This window comes from Papio anubis, chromosome 11 (assembly GCF_008728515.1).
Source record: "Papio anubis isolate 15944 chromosome 11, Panubis1.0, whole genome shotgun sequence".
Taxonomy (NCBI): domain Eukaryota; kingdom Metazoa; phylum Chordata; class Mammalia; order Primates; family Cercopithecidae; genus Papio; species Papio anubis.
The window spans coordinates 14,518,516-14,542,236 of record NC_044986.1 but is presented as its reverse complement, the minus strand read 5'-3'; the positions used below and the strand labels follow the sequence as shown (position 1 = coordinate 14,542,236).

The 23,721-nt window shown below is 39.3% G+C and overlaps 1 protein-coding gene across 1 annotated transcript in view; it reads right to left on the bottom strand.

Annotated features, from left to right (window-relative positions):
• Positions 1–23,721, bottom strand: part of CACUL1 (CDK2 associated cullin domain 1) — a 71,481-nt gene that overhangs the window by 31,435 nt on the left and 16,325 nt on the right. The window contains exons 2-3 of the mRNA XM_003904317.4: positions 17,411–17,537; positions 16,415–16,517 (exon numbers count right to left, since the gene is read on the bottom strand). Coding sequence (XP_003904366.1) covers positions 16,415–16,517; positions 17,411–17,537 — 230 coding nt within the window. The remainder of the gene's footprint in view (positions 1–16,414; positions 16,518–17,410; positions 17,538–23,721) is intronic.

The window sequence follows — 23,721 nt, the reverse complement described above, 5'->3', positions numbered from 1 at the left end:
TTCCTTTCATTCCTTCCTCCCTGAACCAACCAATACTTTTTATATCCTTCCAGAAGAATTTTATGCCTATACTAGAAAATAAATGTTCCATTTATAGCTCTTTAGACACAAATGCTAAGGTATAATCACACACATCTGCACTTTCCCTAACAATGGATCTTGTAGTCAGTTTTATTCCAGTGGTTCTTGCTAACATTTTGGTCTCTGGAAACCTTTACACTCCTAAAAACAACTCAAGATTCCAAAAAGCTTTTTGTTTATATGCAGGTTGTATCTATGAGTATTTACCATAATAAAAATTAAAACTAGGTTCTAAAAATACATATTAATTCATTCTAAAATGACAATAACAAACTCATCACCATCTTATTTTTATGAAAATAACTATTTACCAAAACAAAATTTAGTAAGAGGCGTGTCACTGTTTTTACATTTTTGCAAGTCTCTTTAGAGCCTAGCTTAATAGAAGACAGCTGGATTCTCATATCTGCTTCTGCAATGGAATCAGTTGTGATGTGTTATTTTCTGAAACAGTCAATGAATTTGTTTTAGTCTATTCCATTAAAAGCCACTGGTCCATCTTCTACTTTGAATGGATCTTTTCCATATATACTTTATAACATCACACATTGGTCATTTGGAAAATACTGATTCTCTGAGTTATGTAGATCTTCCCAATGTTGATTTCATTAGACAATATCAAAAAATACATCTCTGATGAGACAGTATCAACACTTATCTCATCAGAAGTCTTTTTAAGTATTGGGAAGCTATCAAGGTCACAGTGGTAGATACAAATTTTCCAAAATTTTAATTTTCACTTCAAAGCTCAAATTTCATTATTGGCAACAAATACTGTCAGTCATTTTCCTTGAAGTGACAATCTTAGTTCACTAATTTCTGAGAAAATGTCTGTCAAATGCCAAAGTCTAACCATAGTCTGTCAGCCATTTTTCAAGTGAAAATAGTGTTCTATGGGGAAAGGCAGGGTTAGTTCAAAATTCATACAATCACACAAGCACTTTTTCTCAAAACCGCCATTGTACTCTAGTATGCAGTGTCCCATTTCTTTACATAAAATATTTTTTAAAGTATAAAGTCAGAATTTAATAAAATTAATAATTTTCTCTGTTTCATCTGGGACATTCTTAATGAAAACGGCTTCCTCCCCCTCACAAGCATGTGGAAATGAAGATTCATGCTAAGGCACCAGCATCTATTTCCACGGTCCTCAAAACACACACACTAAGAAGAATATCTATTTCTGTAAGATGCTTGAATGTACTATTTATTTAATCAGATGTCATACTGATAGCTTGATGCTAATCCTTTGTTACCAGATTGTTGCACTGAGTAACTTCATATAGATGTTACAGACAATAATTTCAAAACAACTTTTAAATTAAAAAAGGTAGAACTAGATAATAGTCTTATGCATAATTATATAAAAAATAATTTCAGTGTCTAGTTTAAATAGTCAAACACCACTGCGAAATACCGCTAAAAATATATACATATACATACATGGTCCTAGTGTGAAAAATGCCTTACAGCAAGAAAGGAAAAGACAGATTTGATATACATACCACACCTTCACAGAAGGGAAGGGGAAAGAAAGCTTGTCATCTTTAATTTTCAAAGCTAAACAAGAAAGGTTGGTTGGTCAGTCACCCTAATCTGATGTATAGTAATAATTTTAGAAGAGGATGATTTGTTTAAACAAATTTACTAGTCAACAGACTTAAATATACTATCATGTGGGTCAGAACTGCCCAAAGGAACTTTCTTTGATGATGGGAATGTTCTGTATCTGCACTGTTCAATATGGTAACCACCGGCCACGTGTGGTTATTGAGCCTTGGAATGTGTTTAATTAAACTAAGGAACCAAATATTTACTTCATTTTAATTGTAATAGTCATACATGACTAACTGGACAATGCAGATGTAAAATACAAACGAGTTCTACAATTTCATATTTATATCCCTCCTCCTCTGCCTACCCCCATCCTCGTCCCCATCCAACCAAAATGAAACATGAAAAAAATTAAGAATATGTGCTTTTACCTTCACAAAAGCATTCTGGTTGTCTTCAAATAAATAAGTGACTTTTGCATGCTGGAATGAAGTAGACAGGAAGAAGGGGAGGAAGAGAAGGCCCTAATAAACATGACAAAACATGTATCTTTGTGGAAGTAATATATGTTCCTTGAAATTTTTAAAAATTTAAAATGCAACTATACAAAAATAACCACTACCAACATTGGTAGAAAATTATTACCATTTTGGTCCCTTTGTTCTTTTTTTTTCTTCCTGTGTGCATGTGTCTGTTTCTAAACAACTATGGCTTATTTTGTAACCTGATTTTATTTTTATTTTTTTTTAGAGATGGAGTTTCGCTCTGTCGCCCAGGCTAGAGTACAGTGGCACGATCTCGGCTCACTGCAAGCTTCACCTCTCAGGTTCACGCCCTTCTCCTGCCTCAGCCTCCCGAGTAGCTGGGACTACAGGCGCCTGCCACCATACCTGGCTAATTTTTTTGTATTTTTTTTTTTTAGTAGAGACGGGGTTTCACTGTTAGCCGGGATGGTGATCCGCCTGCCTCGGCCTCCCAAAGTGCTGGGATTACAGGCGTGACCCACCGTGCACAGCCTGTAACCTGATTTTATCCCCCAGCTATAGATCATCACCATCTCTCCCAGGTCAAATTTCTTTCTATAACCTAATTTTAACAACTGTTTGGACACATCATTGTCTATTTCATCAGTTCCTTGTCACTGGATATTTAGGCAATGCTTTGCTGTTTATGTTATCCAGGTCTGCATGGATACTTCTAATCCAGACCAGCACTCTAGCTGTGCAAATGTATGAGCAGCATCAGCAACAACATAATCTTACTCTTTTTTTTTTTTTTTTTGGGAGACAGAGTCTCACTCTGTGGCCCAGGCTGGAGTGCAGTGGGGTGATCTCGGCTCACCACAAGCTCCGCCTCCTGGGTTCTCGCCATTCTCCTGCCTCAGCCTCCTGGGTAGCTGGGACTACAGGTGCCCGCCATCACATCTGGCTAATTTTGTATTTTAGAGACGTAGCCATTCGATGGCTAGGATGGTCTCATCTCAGACTATGTGATCCGCCGCTTCGCTCAGGCCACCGCCTCGCCCAATCTTAAAACATAAGATACCTGTAGGCCGGGCGCAGTGGCCTTGCCTGTAATCCCAGCATCGGGGAGGCCAAGACGGGCGGATCAACAGGTCAGGAAGATCGGTGACCATCCTGGCTAACATGGTGAAACCCCGCCTCTACTAAGCAAAATACAAAACCTAGCCGGGCACGGCATGGCCTGTAGTCCCAGCTACTCGGGAGGCTGAGGCAGGAGAACATGTGAAGCCTGTGAGGCAGCGGAGCTGCAGGTGAGCTGAGATCCCGCCACTGCACTCCAGCCTGGGCGACAGAGCCGGTATCTCGCTTCAAAAAAAAAAAAAAAAAGATACACTGCACTCCCTGCTTAAGAGAGAGACTAGGTTCAGGAACAATGGTACATTTCCATAGGCCAATGGACCTCAAAGAATGCTTCTCTCCGAATCACTTGAAGGGACTGGTAATGATGCAGATTCCTTTGCCACACTCCAAAGTCTTGATGCAGAAACTTTCCGGAGGTGTGTATTTTTAGTGAGAACTTCAGGGAAGTCTACACAGCTGGCCCACCTGTTAAGCATTTAGGAACCTCTACATCTTAAGCCTCTTCCAAAAAATGAGAGGAGCTCTACAGGAAGGAAGTCTGCAGGATTCAAGAGAAAACTGAGCAGTAATCACCCATGTAACACAGGCATTTACTGCAGGACAATTTAGCTGCAAACTGCACTGAAATCAGTAAAAATAGGATACACTAACATTTTAACATTATTGTTAGACTATAGGTAAATTTTTCTCTTAAAAGTTAACGGCTTCTTGACCAGTATCAAATTCAGGAGTATAAACTTATTAAAATACAACTCAAGTTCCACCTCAGCTTAGAAAGCAGAAAGCTGTGAAAGAACATCACTCCCATTCTTATGATAAGAAAAAGCTGGTTAACCAAAATAATCATAATTTTTTGAGCTCATCAGACACCTAAGGTGTCTTTAACTTACACTTGCAATGTCCAACTAGGTGAGAAGAATTTCAGAGCGACAAGCTCCTCTAAAGAACATAAAGGACAGATGGACTATTTCTCTGTTGGTGACGGTAGTCATAAAAGCATGTAAGCAAACAACAGAAACTGTAATGAATCATTAAAGGCCAAGTGTGAACTAACAGTGCAGAATCCCTGGGAGCTTCAACACAAGGGCAGTCAGCGCCTCCTCTCCAACTCTTTTCCATGGGTTTCCACTGGGTCATCAAGAGAAGGACTGGGGGCAGGGAAAGAAATCAGAGAGGCCATCCTCCATGACAAGATGTGCCAGGCTTAGTAAGACTTGAGGATGAAGCAGGAATACCTAAAGAAGCCGATGAACACATCATGGGGTCCCCCCTGACAAAAAAGATGGTGATTAACTGCCAATGGAAGACATGAACAAAAACTGCCTGTGCCCTAGAACCTACCCAGATTCAAAGGAAAAGCCATTTGCTGAAGGGAAGGGGTAAGAAACCCTGCACCCTGCTGACCCTTCTTTGACCTTAGGCAAAAACTATCTACCACTGGAAGACAGGCAGGTGATCCTCCAGCCCTGCTGACAAAGGTCAGCAACCATTTTCAGGATGGTAGAAAATCCACTCATGCCCAGGTTTCCACACTATTATGAAGCAAAAATACACTGCTGCTGATGGAAGCGCAAGAAACTTGCTTACTCCCAAGGTTCCCCAAAGACACAAAGTAAAATGTGGTTGCCACAGGGTGTGTGCCAGGCAGGACAAGGGAGGGGAGAGTGGGGGAGGGAACTCACCTGCACACTAGACCAGAGATGAACAAACTAGAGCCTGTGGGCCAAATCTTGTCTACCCCCCGCTTTTATTAAGTACAGTTGTTTTGGAACACAGCAATGCCCCTTCATTATGTAACCTGTGTGGCTGCTTTCATTTGCACCAGCAGAGCTGAACGCAGGAGCTGGATAAAGACCACACGGCCCGTGAAGATATTTACTATCTGACCCTTAACTGAACAAGCTGACAACCCCTCACCTGCCAAGATGTAAGGGCTATCCGCAACTGGGGTGGGGAGAAGGTGTATGGGAACACTGAGAAAGCCCCACCTCCGAGGCTTAGGGGCACAGGGACTACCTATGACTGAGGCAAGAGCAAGAAAACAAAACAAAACAAATTCCCAAACAAAAACCCACACACGCAAACCTGCCCTGCACTCCCACCCCAAGCCGCGTACCAAGTAACAGCAGCTAGGGGAAGCTGGGAGAGGGACAATAGAGCAAAGACAGACATCCCCCTACCCCTCCCAGTGAGACAGGGCCTGGTAGGAGCTAAGGGCAGGAGCAAAGCACTGAAAACACTCCTGAATCACATAAAGAACAGGGTAGCCACAGTCCACCACTAGAGGAACATGAAGCCTAAAGCAACAAGAAAACTCAAACTATCAACTACTGACAAGATTAACTCAACTCCTCATACTGACAGAAGAGAGCCATGCCCATTTTGTTTTTTTTGTTTGTTTGTTTGTTTTGAGACGGAGTCTCGCTCTGTCACCCAGCCTAAAGTGCAGTGGTGCGATCTCTGCTCACTGCAAGCTCCGCCTCCCGGGTTCAAGCCATTCTCCTGCCTCAACCTCCTGAGTAGCTGGGACTAAGGTGCCTGCCACCACGCCCGGCTAAGTTTTTCTATTTTTTTTTTAGTAGAGATGGGGTTTCACTGTGTTAGCCAGGATGGTCTCAATCTCCTGACCTCATGATCTGCCCGCCTCGGCCTCCCAAAGTGCTGGGATTACAGGCGTGAGCCACCGCGCCCAGCCGAGGCATACCCATTTCCAAACAGAAACTGTTCTTTTTAAGCTAAACTGGTTCTTTTTATTTTAATAGTTCTAAGCTAAACTGTTCTTTTTATATACAATGTCCAACATTCAATAAAAAACTAAGACCAAAAGAGCAAAAACACAGCCCACTGTCAAGAATTAAACATTCAACACGCACAGACACAGAGAGGGCCCACATGAAGGAGCTATCATACAGACACTTTAAAATAACTATGATTAATATATGCAATGACCTAGTAGAAAAGGCAGATAACATGCACAAAAAGATGGGAGAATTTCAGCAGGGAAATGGAAACTATTTTTAAAAGAGTCAAATGGAAATGTTCAAAATTCTCAAATAGTTTATTCAAAGTCCTTTAACATTTATTCCTAAATAAGTACAATTTTGGCAGTTTTGTATCCCATACAAATGCACCTGGATGCCATCTCAAGGATCCTTAATACTATTTTCTCAATCAAATTGGGAATTTTTCTAAAAATCTGCCTTTAGATGACTATAGCAAAAACTACTAATGGGTAATATGCTTTTAGTCTAGCTTATTCCATGACTTTCCAGAGCAATACCATATACTACCACGGACAGCTGTGTCAAGGCTCTAGAAGCAACAGCTGTTACATACTGGAAGCTGACAAAGACGCTTCATAAAAACGTAATTTCTTGGCCGAGCACGGTGGCCACACCTGTAATCCCAGCACTTTGAGAAGCCAAGGCAGGCAGATCACCTGAGGTCAGGAGTTCAAGACCAGCCTGACCAACATGGAGAAACCCCGTCTCTACAAAAACTACAAAATTAGCCGGGAGTGGTGGCACATGCCTGTAATACCAGCTACTCGGGGGGCCGAGGCAGGAGAATCGCTTGAATCTGGGAGGCGGAGGTTGCGGTGAGCGGAGACGGCGCCATTGCACTCCAGCCTGGGCAACAAGAGCGAAACTCCGTCTCAAAAAAAAAAAAAAAAAAGGAATTTCTTTCCAAATATACAAATACATCTGACACTCCATTCTCATTCTTGCTGTGCAGATATTTCCATATTAGAATAATATCCAAAAAATAGTGATATAGAAGGTAATGATCTTCAGGAGCTATTTAAGAGCTATTACGTATCAGACACTTCTCATATAAACTATAAGCCTGGTTTTCAACTGAAAGCTACAATAAAGTCAACTGAATCTAAGAAGATATTTCTCTTTTCACTTAGATCTTTTTACTTCTCAACGTTAACTGCTACTATCATTATATGAAATTTTTTTCATGATTTATTTCTAAAATAACACTTCCTTCATTTTCCAAATACTATTTGGACTTAATAAACTGAATTAAATCCAGCTTCTGTGATCCTGGGTTCATTTAGCTTATCTACATGAAACAATCTGTATTCTAATCCTAGCTTTTAAAGTAACTAGCTAGGTGATACTGAGCAGCTATAAAAGGTTCAAGTATTACTAAATGGAGAAATATTCAAAGAAGCCAGATAAAGCTAGGCTGACTTCTCCCTTCCCCACAGACTTTATCTCTATGTAACACTTAGCAAATACTAACTTACTTACAGTACTTACACCTATTTGCTATTATTTTGGAAAGGAAACCTTTTTCCTTATCTTTTCTAACTTAAGTTACACAGTTCAGTCTCAAAGACAGTATATTTTAAAAAGAATACAATCCATAATTGTACTCTGTACACCATGATAATAAACAAATGCAAATAGCTATTATTTATGTGATTTTACTCTCCTGCTCATTTTCCAAGTTCCGGATGATGTTCCACCTGGAACAAATACATGCCTCTAGTAATGTCAGTGGTAAAGCCAGCATACGTTTTTGTAACCAACTTATACCAAGTACTTTTTACTGGATCTCTATTTTGGGCCTGGTATTATGTTAAGTCCTATGAAAGCACATGAAAATGCAAACAAAATCCTTGCTTTCAAAGGAAGACAGTAAACTTATTAGAATCACGGTCTGAATGAGAGTCTATCAAATGATCGAGGGTTAGGGCATCTCCCTGGCAAATTCTTGGGTTTGCCACAACAACTGCTTTAAGTTCTAGTAGAGATGAAAAAAACAGATTTCCACATAACTTAGAAACATTTTCAGTAGAACACACATGTAAAGGGCTATTTACCAGTTGCAATGATATTTATTTTATTTGAAACCTATGAAGATATCAATTTTCTTATTATCTAAAATCTTACTTTAGCAAGGAACAAATAGAGTATGTGGGGGAGGAAAGTTTTCTTAGAATACACTTTGTAGTACAAGAGATTTAGAAATTAAAACCTTTAAAACGCATAAAAAAATTTCAAAAGACCATACACAAGATAACTAGTTGAGTTATGCTGCCACCCACTGGACAAAAAATAAATAGCAAAGCAATCCTTGCTCTCATTTTAACCACCAAGGGATTTTAACCACTCAGTTTATTGGCAATCTGGCAGTAAAGATTTTATATGCAAATTGGAGTCTACAAATAGTGAATCAAAGTTAAGTACTGTTGGCTGATTACGGTTTAGTTTCTATGAATTTCCATTATTAATTTATTTGACAGTCAACTTATTTTGCTTAAAACCAACATATAGTTAGACATCAATATTACTCTAATTTTATTAAAATGGTTTAAATGTAATCAGTTAACTTACTTTTAATTAAAAGTTAAATATTTAAACTACTATAAATTCAACCTTATTTGAGATAAAAACTACATTTCCCAGCACCTTTGTCTCTGTGGTCTCTCCCCAACAGGACCCTGAATGTAGGTTAGTAGTATCTGCGCTAATCCTCCCATTTGAATGTTACCATCCTGGCCTAGGAACCAAATCTCTGTGTCAACACTGTTTACTGGGGCTAACGTACAGTGTGAGTTCCAAAGCACTGACAAAAGAACTGTTAATGGGTCACTGAGTACAAAACTACTACATCAAAATGTCAGAATATTTTTATTTGGTGAAAATATACTCTCTTTTACTCTTTTAGATAACACATTAGCATATACAACATATGTATCGACACTAATTGAGGAGAAAATGCCTCACAATTGTTTCAATGGATTCTGGATTCAGAAATATACATAGAAAAAATGAAATGAGGAAGTGTCATTTAAGACAGTTTTAAAAGATTATATATCCATCTATCCATTACCGTAGTCCCCCACCTTATCCAGTTTCCCTTTCTGAGATTTAAGTTACCCAGTCAACCACAGTCTGAAAATATTAAACAGAAAACTCCAGAAACAAAATTCTTTTTTTTTTTTCTTGAGACAGAGTTTCGCTCGTCACCCAGGCTAGAGTGCAATGGTGCGATCTCGGCTCACTGCAACCTCCGCCTCCCAGGTTCAAGCGATTCTCCTGTCTCAGCCTCCTAAGTAGCTGGGACTACAGGCGCCTGCCACCACACCCGGCTAATTTTGTATTTTTTTTTAGTAGAGATGGGGTTTCTCCACATTTCTCAGGCTGGTCTCGATCTCCCGACCTCAGGTAATCTGCCCGCCTTGGCCTCCCAAAGTGTTGGGATTACACGTGTGAGCCACTGCACCTAGCCACAATTCTTAAGTTTTAAACTGCATGGTCTTCTGAGTAACGTGATGAAACCTTACACCATCCAGCTCCATCCCACCTGAGATATCTATCAGCACTTTGTCCAGCATATCCACACTGTTGACACTATCCGTCAGTCCCTTAGCCATCTCAGTTACTAGTTCAACTGTCACGATTATCACAGCACATGCTCAAACAACCCTTACTTTACTTAATAATGACTCCAAAGAGCAAGAGAAATGATGCTGGCAATTCAGATATGCCAAAGAGAAGCCGTAAGTGCTTCCTTTAAATGAAAAGGTGAAAGTTCTCAACTTCATAATAGGAGGAAGAACTCTACTCCAGAGGTGGGGCTTGGGTATCAGGACCAAACGGAGGACAAGCTAAAAACAGGTCAGGGCAGAAGCACCTCCCCATAAGACATGCCCACCAGTGTGCCATGTCAGTTGACCACTGCCATGGCAACACCCAGAAGTTACCACCCCTTTCCATGGCAACAACCCAACCCAGAAGTTACCACCCTCCCCCTCGTTCTAGAAATCTCTGCATACTGCCCTTAATTTGCAATAGTTAAAAGTGGGTATGAGTGCAGAACTGTCTCTGAGCTGCTACTCTAGACACACTGTCCACGGGGTATCCCTGCTCCACAAGGAACAGTAGCAGTCTGAAATTGTCTTCTTTTTTTTAATGCAGCACTTAGTCTTTAACATTTCATATAATAATAGACATGTTGAAGTTTTATTATCCTACTCTTTTTCTATTTATCTCACCTGTTCTCTGTACTTTTTAAAAATCCTTTCTTATTTTAAAATTATTCCATTTTTTTCCCCTCTATGTCTTGTTAACTACGTTCTTTTACTACAGACTGCATCCTTGCCTTATCATAGTCTAAAAGAAAGTAGTGTTTTACCATTTCCCGGACAATGCAAGGGTTTCAGAACATTTTAAACCTTCACTCCCCACTTCAACCTTACACATTATTGTTGCGAGTTTTGATTTTATATATATATATTCTTATACCCTAGAAGATATTATCATTATTACTGATCTACATTTGCATATTTATGTTTTCCCTTCTTCATTCCTACGTGAATCTTCAAGTTTTCATCTGGAAACATTTTCTTTCTACCTGAAAAACACTTTTATTTCTTTAAGAAACTATTGGTGATGAATTCTCCCAATTCTTGCCTAAAAACGTACTTCAAAATTTCGCCTGGTTTGATGATCACCTCATCTCCTACTGTGACTAGTTATTTCGGATTTAGTGCCAGATTCTGCTTATGAAAAACTACAGAAACAATTTGATGCCTAGGATAATGGTATCTCTCCAGAATTTACTTTTGCTACTAGTAAGCTTAATCGAGGCTCTACCAAATCAAGACCATCTTTTTTTCTTTTTTTTTATTGGAGATGGAGTCTCGCTCTGTCGCCCAGGCTGGAGTGCAGTGGCGCGATCTCGGCTCACTGCAACCTCCGCCTCCGGGGTTCAAGTGATTCTCCTGCCTCAGCCTCCTGAGTAGCTGGGATTACAGGCGCCCACCACCACGACCAGCTAATTTTTTTGTATTTTTAGTAGAGACAGGGTTTCACCATCTTGGCCAGGTTGGTCTTGAATTCCTGATCTTGTGATCCGCTCTCCTTGGCCTCCCAAAGTGCTAGGATTACAGACATGAGCCACCATGCCTGGACAAATCAAGACCATCTTAATCCAATCAGGAATCAGGCTTTAGAGATTAAGAAAGCTAGTCTTTTTTTTTTTTTTTTATTCTTGCTACTCCTGGGATGTGGTACTTCAGGTTTAATGGGCCTTACATTCCAATTTATTACCCAACCCCCACAAGTGAGTCAAAGCTCTATTAAATTTCTCAGCTCATTAGCCTCCTTTTCCAGAATAAACAGGTGACCCCAGTAGATAAATGGCTCAAATGTTAGGTTCCTCTCTCTGAGTTTCCTTCTTCTCTTAGATCCTGGCGCTATAATTCATTTTTTTTATTAGTTCTGTGGTCTAATTTTTGTAATTGCGCTCAGCGGGGGGACGGTCCACACTATCTAGTCTTACCAATTTTATGTCCACTACTGGACCTAATAGAGTCATACTTAAATATGATACATTAGCGTTACCACTAGGAACCCCTGCAACCAATAAAACCACTCAGTTTTTTTACACTGACCAAAAAATCAGCTGTGTTTACTTAATTAAGGAAAGCAGTAAATAGTATTTTAGATTTTTGAACAAGAAAGTATATCCATCAAATTAGAGTTTTTAGATTGTTCAGCCAAAAGAAGAGACTGCAGGAAGATAACCAATTAAAAAAATACTCCACTAGTGCAGGCATGAGCCAATGATGACGTGGAAGAGTAAGACAACAATGGGAATGAAAGAGGACAGAGCAAGAGATATTATAGTATTCCATCCACTTTAAGCACCCAGAAATACGAGAGAAAAAGCTAAGAGGAATATGAAATATCAAGCCTCAGAAAGAAACTAATTTGAATGAAGAGGAATTTAGATTTGGATCTCAGTATGAGGTATCTGTAAGACGAAATTCAACTCCAACAGGCAAGTGTAGGTCCTAGTCTGAGGGTCCTGGTCCAGGTCTCTCACCAAAAATATGGTAATTTCTAAATGTTTCCATAGAATTTTCCAAAACTATTCAGAATATTATTTACTGAATTGGTAAACCAATTTACTCTCTATAGTCATCTATTTCCATTCATTGATATAGGAAAATACCAGAATTGGAAATTTACATTTTGACGTTCTAGAGATACAGAAAAATAAAAATAAAAATAAAATTTCATTATCACATTTAAAGAAAGAACAGCCGGGAGTGGTGGCCCATGCCTGTAATCATAGCACTTTGGGAGGCCAAGGCAGGATGATCATTTGAGTCCAGAAGTTGAACACCAGCCTAGGCAACATGGTAAAACCCCACCTCTACAAGAAACACAAAAATTAGCCAGGCATGGAGGTGCACGCCTGTAGTCCCAGCTACTTGGGAGTGCTGAGGCCAGAGGATCATTTGAGCCCAGGAGGTCAAGGCTGCAGTGAGTCAGGATTATACCACTGCACTCCAGTCTAGGTAAGAGACTGACACACTGTCTCATAAATAAATAAATAAGAAGAGGGGAGTTAGTCAGGACAAGAGAAAAGCATGGTTTAAAAACATTAAGGCAAAATATACTGTCACAATTTCAAATAATCCAGCAGTAAGTTAAAATGTATAGATATACACATAGTGAAATATAATAGTAAGGAGAATACTAAGGGGACTTAGCTATTTGTTTTATTAGTTTAACAGCAACAACAAAAAAAAACTTTTTACAGTGCCTGCAGTAGAAATGTCATTATTTCCAAAATGAAAGAAATGTGTTCAAAAAAAAAAAAAAAAAAGAGGCAGCAAGTTAGATTACGCTGTCACGTAAAAAAATTTACATTCAACAAATTATTCTAAAATCTCTAAAAACCATGTTCTCTAGTTTTGAAGTCATCACTAAAAATAACTGGAGAATATGGGAACATTATTTTATATACTCTTCAATCTCCCCAACAGGATATGCTTTGGGATAAAAATAAATAAATCCCTCTGACATATAAACTATACAAACCCACAGCTATTTTAAGATGCCCTTGACTGAGGCTGACACCCTCTAGGTCCAAATCATTGATTTATCAACTCCAGCACTAAATTTCTGATTATCTGTCAAATGCAACTCCTCCCACACACTTGTTTTGGCTCATAACAACAATATTTCATTATGAAAACCAGAGCTGCAAACAAAATGCTCCATCCAAATAAAATGTTTCTGGCTCATAAAGCCTGGCACAGTCTCTTGATCTGTCCCCCATGAAAACTGCCTTAAGGTCTCTATAAAATAAAGATTACATCAGGCCACACACATCACACTGAACAAATAAATAAAATGCCCACAAATCTAAAGAGCATAGGAGTAGCGGTCATCTGAAGCTAATTATGCTACTCTTTCCATTAGCACAGCTCATATTTAGTTACTCAGCATTCGGCCAAAACACATTTGCTGAGTTGTAATTGTGGTAGACACTAAGGATAAAAAGACAAACAAGACAGAGTCCATCCCCGTCAAGGGAGGGCCTGTGAAGTAGCCAGATAGGGAAGCAGAAACAATAACACAATCACTGCCCTAATAGAGTTCTTATTGCTGAGCTGCTATGGATCCACAGAAGAAATGCCAATAGTCTGTTCTGTTTAAAGAGGAGTGCAGGAGTTCCAGGAAGGCTTTACATAGATGGACACAAATGAGTTTAAGCCTGAGAAAAGAATGAAGAAGCATTTGCCAGGCAGGAAGCAGAAGAAAAAAATACCTTACACTTTAGTGTAAAGAACTAGATATTTTAGTAAATCTACTTCCTTTTAATGTCGAGAAAATACCTTACACCTTAGCGTGAAGGAACAAGATATTTTAGTAAATCTACTTCATTTCAGTGTCAAGAAAATGTATAAGATGATATATATTAGCATGTTTAATAAAGAGGCAAACACACAAATGCTGAGTGACAGAGCTGAAAACAGAGCCCCGGATCCCCATGTTTTAAACTACTCCACACTGCTATTTAATAATGGTTACAGACTTTATAATCTTATAAAAGGAATCACTTTGAAGCTAGACTTTTCATAAGAGCATATTGCTGAACTCAAAGTGGGACATGTATTGATTCTAAAAACAAACTAAGTATTACCCCTTTTAAAAACATTAACATCAGGCTGGGCACAGTGGTTCACACCTGTAATCCTAGCACTTTGGGAGGCTGAGGTTGGCAGATCGCTTGAGTCCAGGAGTTTGAGGCCAGCATGAGCAGCATGGCAAAACCCCATCTCTAAGGCAAGAAACACAAAGATTTTGCCAGGCATGGTGGCACATACCTGTAGTGTCAGCTACGGGGGAGGCTGATCACTTAAGCCCAGGGAGGTGAAAGCTGCAGTAAGCCATGACTGTGCCACTGCACTCCAGCCCGGGAGACAGAGTGAGACCCCATCTCAAAAAAACTAAAAAAAACACTAACATCAAAAGAAATATCACCCTGACTTACGTTTTAATCATTAATAAGAATCATTCCTATATTAATATAAGACTAAAAATTATTTAGTTTCATAATAGTCTGTATTAGTAGGGTGAGGGAAAATAGACACTGTGATACACACAGAACTGATGAGAATGCAACTTGATACAACTTCTGTGAACCACAATATGGACTTAGTAAACGACATTACTTACAAGACTGACTATTCACTTCAGCACTGTTAGTAATAGCCAAAGACTGGAAGTAACCTAAATATTCATCAAAAACTAGTTAAGGTATATCAATAAAGTATGGCAGGTGAGATAAGCATTTACTTCAGCAAAACACTTGAGAAATGATGATGAACCTGACTAGGGTACTGGCAAGTGAACAGAAGTGGACAGAGTCCACAGCGAGACCAGAAGTTCATAAATTGGATTCAGGTGGGAATTCAGGTAGATGGTGGAGTGAAGAATTAGAAAGCAAATCACTCAAAAGCTATAAAGCATAGACCTAGGGTTTCATCAACAATTTATACACAATGCCTAGGCACTAAATATATGTGTTAAATGAATAAAGATTTTATAGTTGGCGGCAAAAATATAAAGAAAGAAATTTATACTAACAACGAGAAAAGTATACATTTGACTATGACAAAACACAGCTCTATCATTTGAAAAAGAAAACAAAATGCTACTTAGTACAACAACTGTTTGGGGGAAAAAAGACAAAAAAGACTAAACTATCTCAGACCACAAGTTGTGAAGAACAACATCCAAAGCCCAAAGCCCAACCCAGCATATGCTATAAACTGTGGTTATTTCAAAACTGCTGGGGTGCTTCCTAATTGTGGTGTAGACCCTGGTAATCTATTGCTGAGTGACTTTTCTTTTTTTTTTTTTTTTTTGAGACGGAGTCTCACTCTGTCGCCAGGCTGGAGTGCAGTGACGCAATCTCGGCTAACTGCGACCTCTGCCTCCTGGTTTCAAGCGATTCCCCTGCCTCAGCCTCCTGAGTAGCTGGGACTACAGGAGTGTGCAACCACGCCCAGCTAATTTTTTTGTATTTTAGTAGAGACGGGGTTTCACCATGTTGGCCAGGATGGTCTCCATCTCCTGATTTTGTGATCCGCCCGTCTCGGCCTCCCAAAGTGCTGGGATTGCTGAGCGATTTTTCTAGACATTGTTCTACTTCCATACCAAAAGCAAAGTGGGATCAAGCCCTGGTATAAAGATTATTTGGTTGGTGCAAAAGTAACGGAGGTTTCTGTCATTATTTTCAATGGCAAAAACCACAATTACTTTTGCACCAACTTAATACTACCTGATCTTCAAGCACTGAAGGTTTACTGAAGTGGGGAGGGGGAGGATCAAGCTAAGTGCTCCCTTAAACAGAAGACTTTCTGCAACCTGCCCCAGACTTTAGAGCTGAGATGATGCCTATTTACAGGAGGTTTATCAATAAAGTGTTTACTTCAGTTGTTCATATTGAAAGGCATTATAAATTAGCAGGCAAACCACTCTTCGAAGATGATAATACGAGTTCCAAAAAAAGTTAAAACATACACATATTTTGTTTTGTATCATAAAAGTCACCAAATATTGACATTAACTGAAAACATAAGGTTTTAAATAAAAGAAATGTTGACATGGTAATCAATGGAATCAGTTAAGTTCTGAAATATATTTAATCCAAAAATTTCCACAATTTATACCAAATTTTCAAATAATCTATTCCAAAAATTACATGATTTGATCAACATTCATCTAGAAAACATTTATAAATTTATATCATAATCAAATTAACAAGCTTCCAAATGTGTATTAGACAAGCTAACTGCAACCAGTCAGGAAAACCCAAGGAAGCAAAAATCAATACAATCAGTTCTTTACCTGCAGCTCCTTCGAGACTCTCTCTAAGTGATTAGTTATCTTTTTAATCAGATCACTATACATCTGTTCCGAGTGCTGCTGGCATACACATTTATACACACAACTGTAAAACAAACAAAAACCCCCACAAACCAAGTTAATCATAAAGCACTTAACTCAGACCAAGTTTTTAAAGCACACTTTTGATATATAGCCACAGATCCAATAATTCATACCTTCAAAAAGTAACCAATCACAACTTTTAAATAAAAAATTCATCCTCCCCCATCAGTGTTCGGATGGAAAAGATAGTACCATCTGCTGTAAATAGGCTCTTCTAAATAGTGTATTACACATTTAATCAGTACTAGATAATCTAACATTAGGTGAGAATCTAAGGTCTGAATATCATAACTACTTATAAACCAGGTTCTCTCTCTCTTTAAATGAATGTCAAAATAAGGAAGAGAGAGTGATTGATAATCAGTAAAGAGAGGTTTCTAATTCACGGAAGTGTTTGCAATACAACGTCTTTGTACATCAGCTGTGTGGAACAACATACTTGCCACTTCCTCCTTTCACTGTGCTGATCTCATATCCCACCCCACTTCCTAATTTGCTGCTTCCATTTACCAAAAGCTGGGAAACAAAATAACCGAAGAGAGTTAGAACTGCATGTCAATAAACACCAACAGATTAAACTAAGGTCTCCCTCTGAGACTAAAAATACAATTTTTATGCCAGATACTTCAGTCATTCTTGCTTTTATTGCTGACTTCCACAGTATCTGCATTATGTATGGTGGAGGTGGCAGGCTTACTCTGTCATAATTTGAAAACCACTTTTCAATCAAAAAGTATAAACCAAACTCTCCAATCCGTAAGTGTGGAATATATAAAACACTCACAGAGCCTCATTCTTTCGTTTTCTACATTACATATTTGTGTGCAGAATAATTCAAGTGCCCTGAACCTCGGTACACCCTTTCAAACCCAAGCAAATTAAATCTTGACTTACCTGTATATCTGTTCATAGGATATGGGGATATAGTCACCAGGACTCTGAGTTAAAAGTTGATCTATGGCACCATCCAATTTTGGCCAGTATGTGCTCTTATAATCTTCAATAGTTATAACATTCATTACTAAAAGTAAAAAGTAAAGTAAATATTACTACATGCTATATGTGCAGCAAACACAAATCACAGCCATTTTGCACTCTCAAATTCCTCTCACTTACTGTTCTGATTTTACACTGACACTCTATCACCTGACTATCCTATTTCAATTAAAAACAAAAAAAGCAACCTGGTCAAGGATGTTAAGCAGCCATTAATCATGAGTTTAAGAGGAATTAGTATGAACCTGTCCATCTTTAAAAATAACAACCCAACAAGCAAGCATCACTGGTTTCCTTCTGGGTTTCCTATAAGCCTCTGTCATCAGCGGAGCAGTCTCAAACATGCTCTGACCCTCAGATACACAGTCAATTATGTGACAAAATGACCTATCAATGAACCACAGGAAAATTCAGAGAAACTGTGAACACCAACAATCAATCTTTGTAGACATCCTTGAGGAAATGTACCTAAGGACAGGACTATGAGGATTAAGGTCCAAATGCTGCAGTCACAAAGAGGTTGCTGGAAAACTTGCTGAGATTTACAATACCACCAGCACCTCTTCATCATTACTACAGCTCCAACTCAGGCTGCTACTATCTTAAACTGGATAAGCCCAACAGAAAAGAAGTCAGTGAACTGGCACCCTGTGCTGAGGCTTACTTCACTCCTACAGACAGGCTCTTACTCCCACACTACAGGTTTCACAAAGCATTTGTACAGCGGATCCTAACAGCTTTGAAATCCAGGTAACAGTTGCTTCACAGCACTGAAATGTTAATATTTTAAAAAGAGCTACCAGAAGAACCTACCTATATTCTGTGTCATGAACCACAGTTACCTCAGGAGTAACAACAACGAGACCAGGTATTTCATTATTTTACCAGACTAGGAAGCAGAGAGGTTAAGTGACTCAAGAACACAAGACTCATTACTGTCAGAGATACCAGGTAAAACAAAGCCTTCCCAGCGTCTTTTTATCACATTATCGATTTCCACACCTTCGTCATCCAGGTTCCAGATTTTTTTCTATGTACCATCTATATCACTTTTGTTCAATACTTTCTTTAAATCGATTCACTTCTGTTATTTAATTTTATTTCATAGGACATCTGAGGAATGAACTACTGAGGAATGTTCACAAAACAGCATGGCATAATCTTAAATGCATTTTGCTAAGTCAAAGAAGCCAGACCCAAAGGGCTACATAGTCTAAGAGTCCCATTTACATGCTACTACTAAAGGCAAAACCACAGGGAGGAAAACAGATCAGTGGTCGACAGGGGCTGGAAGGTGGGGAGAAGGATTATCTATAAAGCACTAGCATGAAGGAATTTTTATGGCAATTAACTGTTTTGCATGGAACTGTGGTGGGGGATACACCACTTCACGCATTTGTCAACACCAACAGAACTGTATATCAAATGACTATGCAAATTTTAAAAAAACCAACAAAGCTGTAGTGGTAAAGACAGAATGCAAAACACAACAAAACGAACCTAATTACAAATGAATCACATAACCCACACTGAAGGGAATGGTGAATAAAGGAGTGTTTTGACTAATGTAAAGCTAAAGACAAAAAGAATTGTACATGCATGTGCGCAAACATACAGTAGGAAGAGGCCAGACCATGTAGGTCCTTATGGGCCATTGTAAAGACTTTGACTTTTACTCTAAGATGGAGGCCTCTCTGGAGGGTTTTGAGCAGAGGAGTGACATGATCTGGGTTAGGTTTTATATGGATCATTCCAGCAGCTGTGCTGAGAGTAAACTCAGTTTGGAGGCTGTGAGCTGATATGGGATTGGGCCAGAGGGTGGCACCGAGGACAATAAGGAGAGGTCAGATTTTGAAGATATTTTAAAAATAGAGTCAACAAGATTCACTGATAGATTAGATGTGAGACGTGAAAGTAAGGTCAACAGTGGCTCCTCCAAAGCTTTTCGCTTGAGCACCGAAGGATGGGATTGTCGTTTACTAAAATGAGGAAGACTGCACAAAAAGCTTAGCTGTCCAGGGGGCATAGCAGATACTGTTGGTGCCCCACCCACCCATTTACCCCATCCATACCCTAAAGCTACTTCTCTCAGTGTTCTGTCCAGCTGCCAGAGCTTGCTCTGCTTGCAGAAGGAGCAGGTAAGAAATTGTGGGCGAATTAACAACCCCAGAGCAGACTTCAACCAATGACTACTGAAGATTCAGTGTCATTACCCCAGTAGCTCCCTCTCCTTTTGGGTGAGATGACTCTCAGGCCCCTGTGCTACACTGACTCCCAGAGCTCCTCACTGGTACTAAACTCCAGCTGCCTGCAGTGGTGACTTTACCTTACTGGCTTCCTTACCTTCCCTGTCTCACTTCCCCAATCCCCCTAGAGCTGCTTCCCAGGGTCACCCTCTTGCACTTGATACTGAAAAGTGTTACACACTAGCTCTAGAATATGACCTTTGTATTTCTGTAATCCTTAGGATTCAAAAAAAACTGAAAAAGAAATTACATTCTATGTGATTCTGAGTTAGAGAATCCCTTATCAGTGTACCACCTAAACCACATGAAATACCTCTCTACACCAAGAGTTGAGAGTTGAAGCTTAGATAACATGCTCAAAAAGAAAACTACGAGTAGTAATGCCAGTAATTAATATACCAATCTCCTGGGCTCCTAAAATGCTTAGTTCAATAAACCACATGCTATGGCTCCATCTGGAAGCACTCCTACTTCTCAAGCACAGGCTTCGCACTTTTGCAAATCACCAAGTCAAAGATATGAAGAAGCGGGGAAAAAGAAACCAAAATGTAAAGTCCTGTAGTTCTAAGTACAAAATGGGGACTCACTACAGAAACAGTGACTGCTGATGCTTTTACATATCTTTGAAAAGAGACTTTAAAACCAAATTGAAAAAGGCATGTGTCACAGTAGAGAATCTAAAACCCTATTTCCACACATTAAAAAAAAAAGCTGTTTCTATTTCCACACATATTATTATATACAATAAATATCTATGTTACCTGAATAACTAATAGAAAGCCAATTCAGTGACCTTACATGCTAGCTAACATTTCTTCCCAGGAAGGTTCTTCATAACAATCTGCAGTGAACACTTAAAATGACAATCCAGGAAACTTTAAGATACTTATTTACTTGCTTATCTCAACCCAATCCTTGGTTTAAAAAACAAAAACTCCTAGCTATTTGTTCAGTTTAACATCTGACACATACAGTCTCAGAGTGTGTGTGTAATCTTGAACTTAAAAACTAGATCCTTATATTAGAGATATGTAATCACTTTCAACTTTGCCCACAGAAAAGTTTACACTGACCAAAAGAAAGAGAAGGCCAGATGCGCTGGCTCATGCCTGTAATCCCAGCAGTTTGGGAGGCCGAGCCGAGAGCAATGACTGTGCCCAGAAGTTCAAGACTACACTGGGCAACATGGTGAGACCTCACCTCTACAAAAATTTAATTTAAAAAAAAATTAGCGGCCGGGCGCGGTGGCTCAAGCCTGTAATCCCAGCACTTTGGGAGGCCGAGACGGGCGGATCACGAGGTCAGGCGATCGAGACCATCCTGGCTAACACGATGAAACCCCGTCTCTACTAAAAGATACAAAAAACTAGCCGGGCGTGGTGGCGGGCGCCTGTAGTCCCAGCTACTCCGGAGGCTGAGGCAGGAGAATGGCGTGAACCCGGGAGGCGGAGCTTGCAGTGAGCCGAGATCGGGCCACTGCAATCCAGCCTGGGCGACAGAGCGAGACTCCGTCTCAAAAAAAAAAAAAAAAAAAATTAGCTGAGCGTGGTGACGCACGCCTGTGGTCTCAGCTACTTGGGAGGCTGAGGTGGGAGGATCTTTTAAGCCCAAAGACCAAGGTTGCAGCAAGCCATGTTCACTCACACCCCTGTACTCAGTCTGGGCAACAAAGCAAGACTGTCTCAAAAATGAAACAAAACACAAAAGAGTAGCCAAAATTCATGCTATGTGTAGAAGACAGCTGATTTACTACTTTAAAATGGGAATGCTAAGATCAGAGCAGCATGATGAGATCTTAGGAGATCTGCAGGGCTGCCTATTTAGACAATACTTTTCAACTTTTTATTTCTTGATTTCTATAGTTCAGTATTAAGCCTGTTATTAGAAAATACATAAGCAAAAGGAGGAAATAAAAAATCACTCATAATCTCACCACCAGTATATTGTGGCTGTGCCAGTGTATTGTGCCAGTCTTTTCAATGTATATTATACATGGCTAAAGAGTATATACAGACATCCAATGAGCTAAAGAATTCCTTGAATTTTACTTTTTAGATAATTAACTAAATTCCTTTTCTGTATGTAATGAGCATTATCAGCAAGTAAGAGCCAAAATGAAAGTATGAAATCTAAACAAAATTAAGTTACCACTAAATTACTAAATTTCACCTAGGTTAGATTTTCAGCTTGAAAATAATGAACTACTTTTTAAGCTATTTAAAGAAGGCACTACAGGCACAAACACCTACAAGAGCCATGCTAATAACATAAACAAGTAAAGCAGGCCTGGTGCAAGAATAACAAAAGTGGTGAGGGCTTTATTGAACAGCAGAATGTGTGTTGCCCTCTAGAGGCACTGAAGTTCAAGAAATTTTAAAACATTAAAAAAAATGTAAAAACATCATGCCACAAGGCTTAAACCTAGAAACACATATTTATAAAATAACAAGCTCACACAGTCTAAATTCCACTGAGAAAGTAGTTTAACTGACCTTTACTAAGATAAAATGAAACAAAGTCTAAAACATATGGAATAGCTGGAACCTTCATTCAGGAAATATTATCGGGTTGCTGATAAACAGGAAACCATTAGAGGTCTATAATTCATACCAGGCAGGAATAAATATGTTCAACTCTTACACTTTTTTAATCCAAATAAGTTGACATATTATTTATTGTCAATCTCCCTCAAACTAGACGTAAGCCCCATGGAGAAGGAATTCACTGCTAGAACCCCAACTCTAAACAGGATATGACACCTGGTAGGTACTCAATAACATCTGTAAAGCGAATTAACTTAGTGAGTCAAAATAAATGCTGAACAGAAAAACAGTACAAGATATACTGCTTATTAGCTGTTTTGGAATTAAAGCTTAAATCACATGTGATTTCACACAGGCTAAAGCAAACCAGGTTAGCCCTACTATATAATCCTTTTAAGGTTTGTTTGTTTGTTTTATAAGGGAAGAATAAATTCAGAAATTATAGTAAGCATTATGAATTCATACTTGGTCTACTGTAGAGACTGATCATTACTTTCTATCAGTGCTTCCAAAGTGTAGATCCAGAGCAGCAGCAGCAGCATCACCTGGAAACTTGCTGCAAATGGACGGTCGGGCCCCAACACAGATCTGCTGAATCAGAAATTCTAGGGGTGGGTGGAACCCAGGAAGCTGTTTAACAAGCCCTCCAGATAATTCTTAACGCCTGTTAAAGTCTGAAAAACATTCTAATGCTTCAGCAGCTCAGGACAGCCAGGGTTCACTTAGGTGTTCCTCTTTCCTCAATTGCTAATATATGGTTTGTCTGTTCTCAACAACTTGAATTGAAGAGTCAAATAAAGGTGTGAATATATCAAACAAAATGTTAAAAAGGTAGCTAGGAACTGTCTTCCTACCAAAGATTCACTAAACTCTTCTCTTCCATATCCTTTCTCCCCACCAAAAGTCACCTTCATTTAGAATAGAATCTTTAAGAATGTAGTAATTGCGCCGGGCGCGGTGGCTCACGCCTGTAATCCCAGCACTTTGGGAGGCCGAGGCGGGCAGATCACAAGGTCAGGAGATCGAGACCACGGTGAAACCCCGTCTCTACTAAAAATACAAAAAATTAGCCGGGCGCGGTGGCAGGCGCCTGTAGTCCCAGCTACTCAGGAGGCTGAGGCAGGAGAATGGCATGAACCCGGGAGGCAGAGCTTGCAGTGAGCCGAGATCGCGCCACTGCACTCCGACAGGGCGAGACTCTGTCTACAAAAAAAAAAAAAAAAAAGAATGTAGTAATTGCAATTATAAAATAAATAATTAAGCCAAATTTAAAAGGCTAAATTATAAATGACTTTTTAGATTAATTAACTGCAACTAGATAATCAGAACGGACAAGGAGAAACGAGCCCTTTGTTACCTATTTAACTCCAGCTAGTTAATGTATGCTATCTAAAAGAAAAATATGACTTTTTGTCACTAG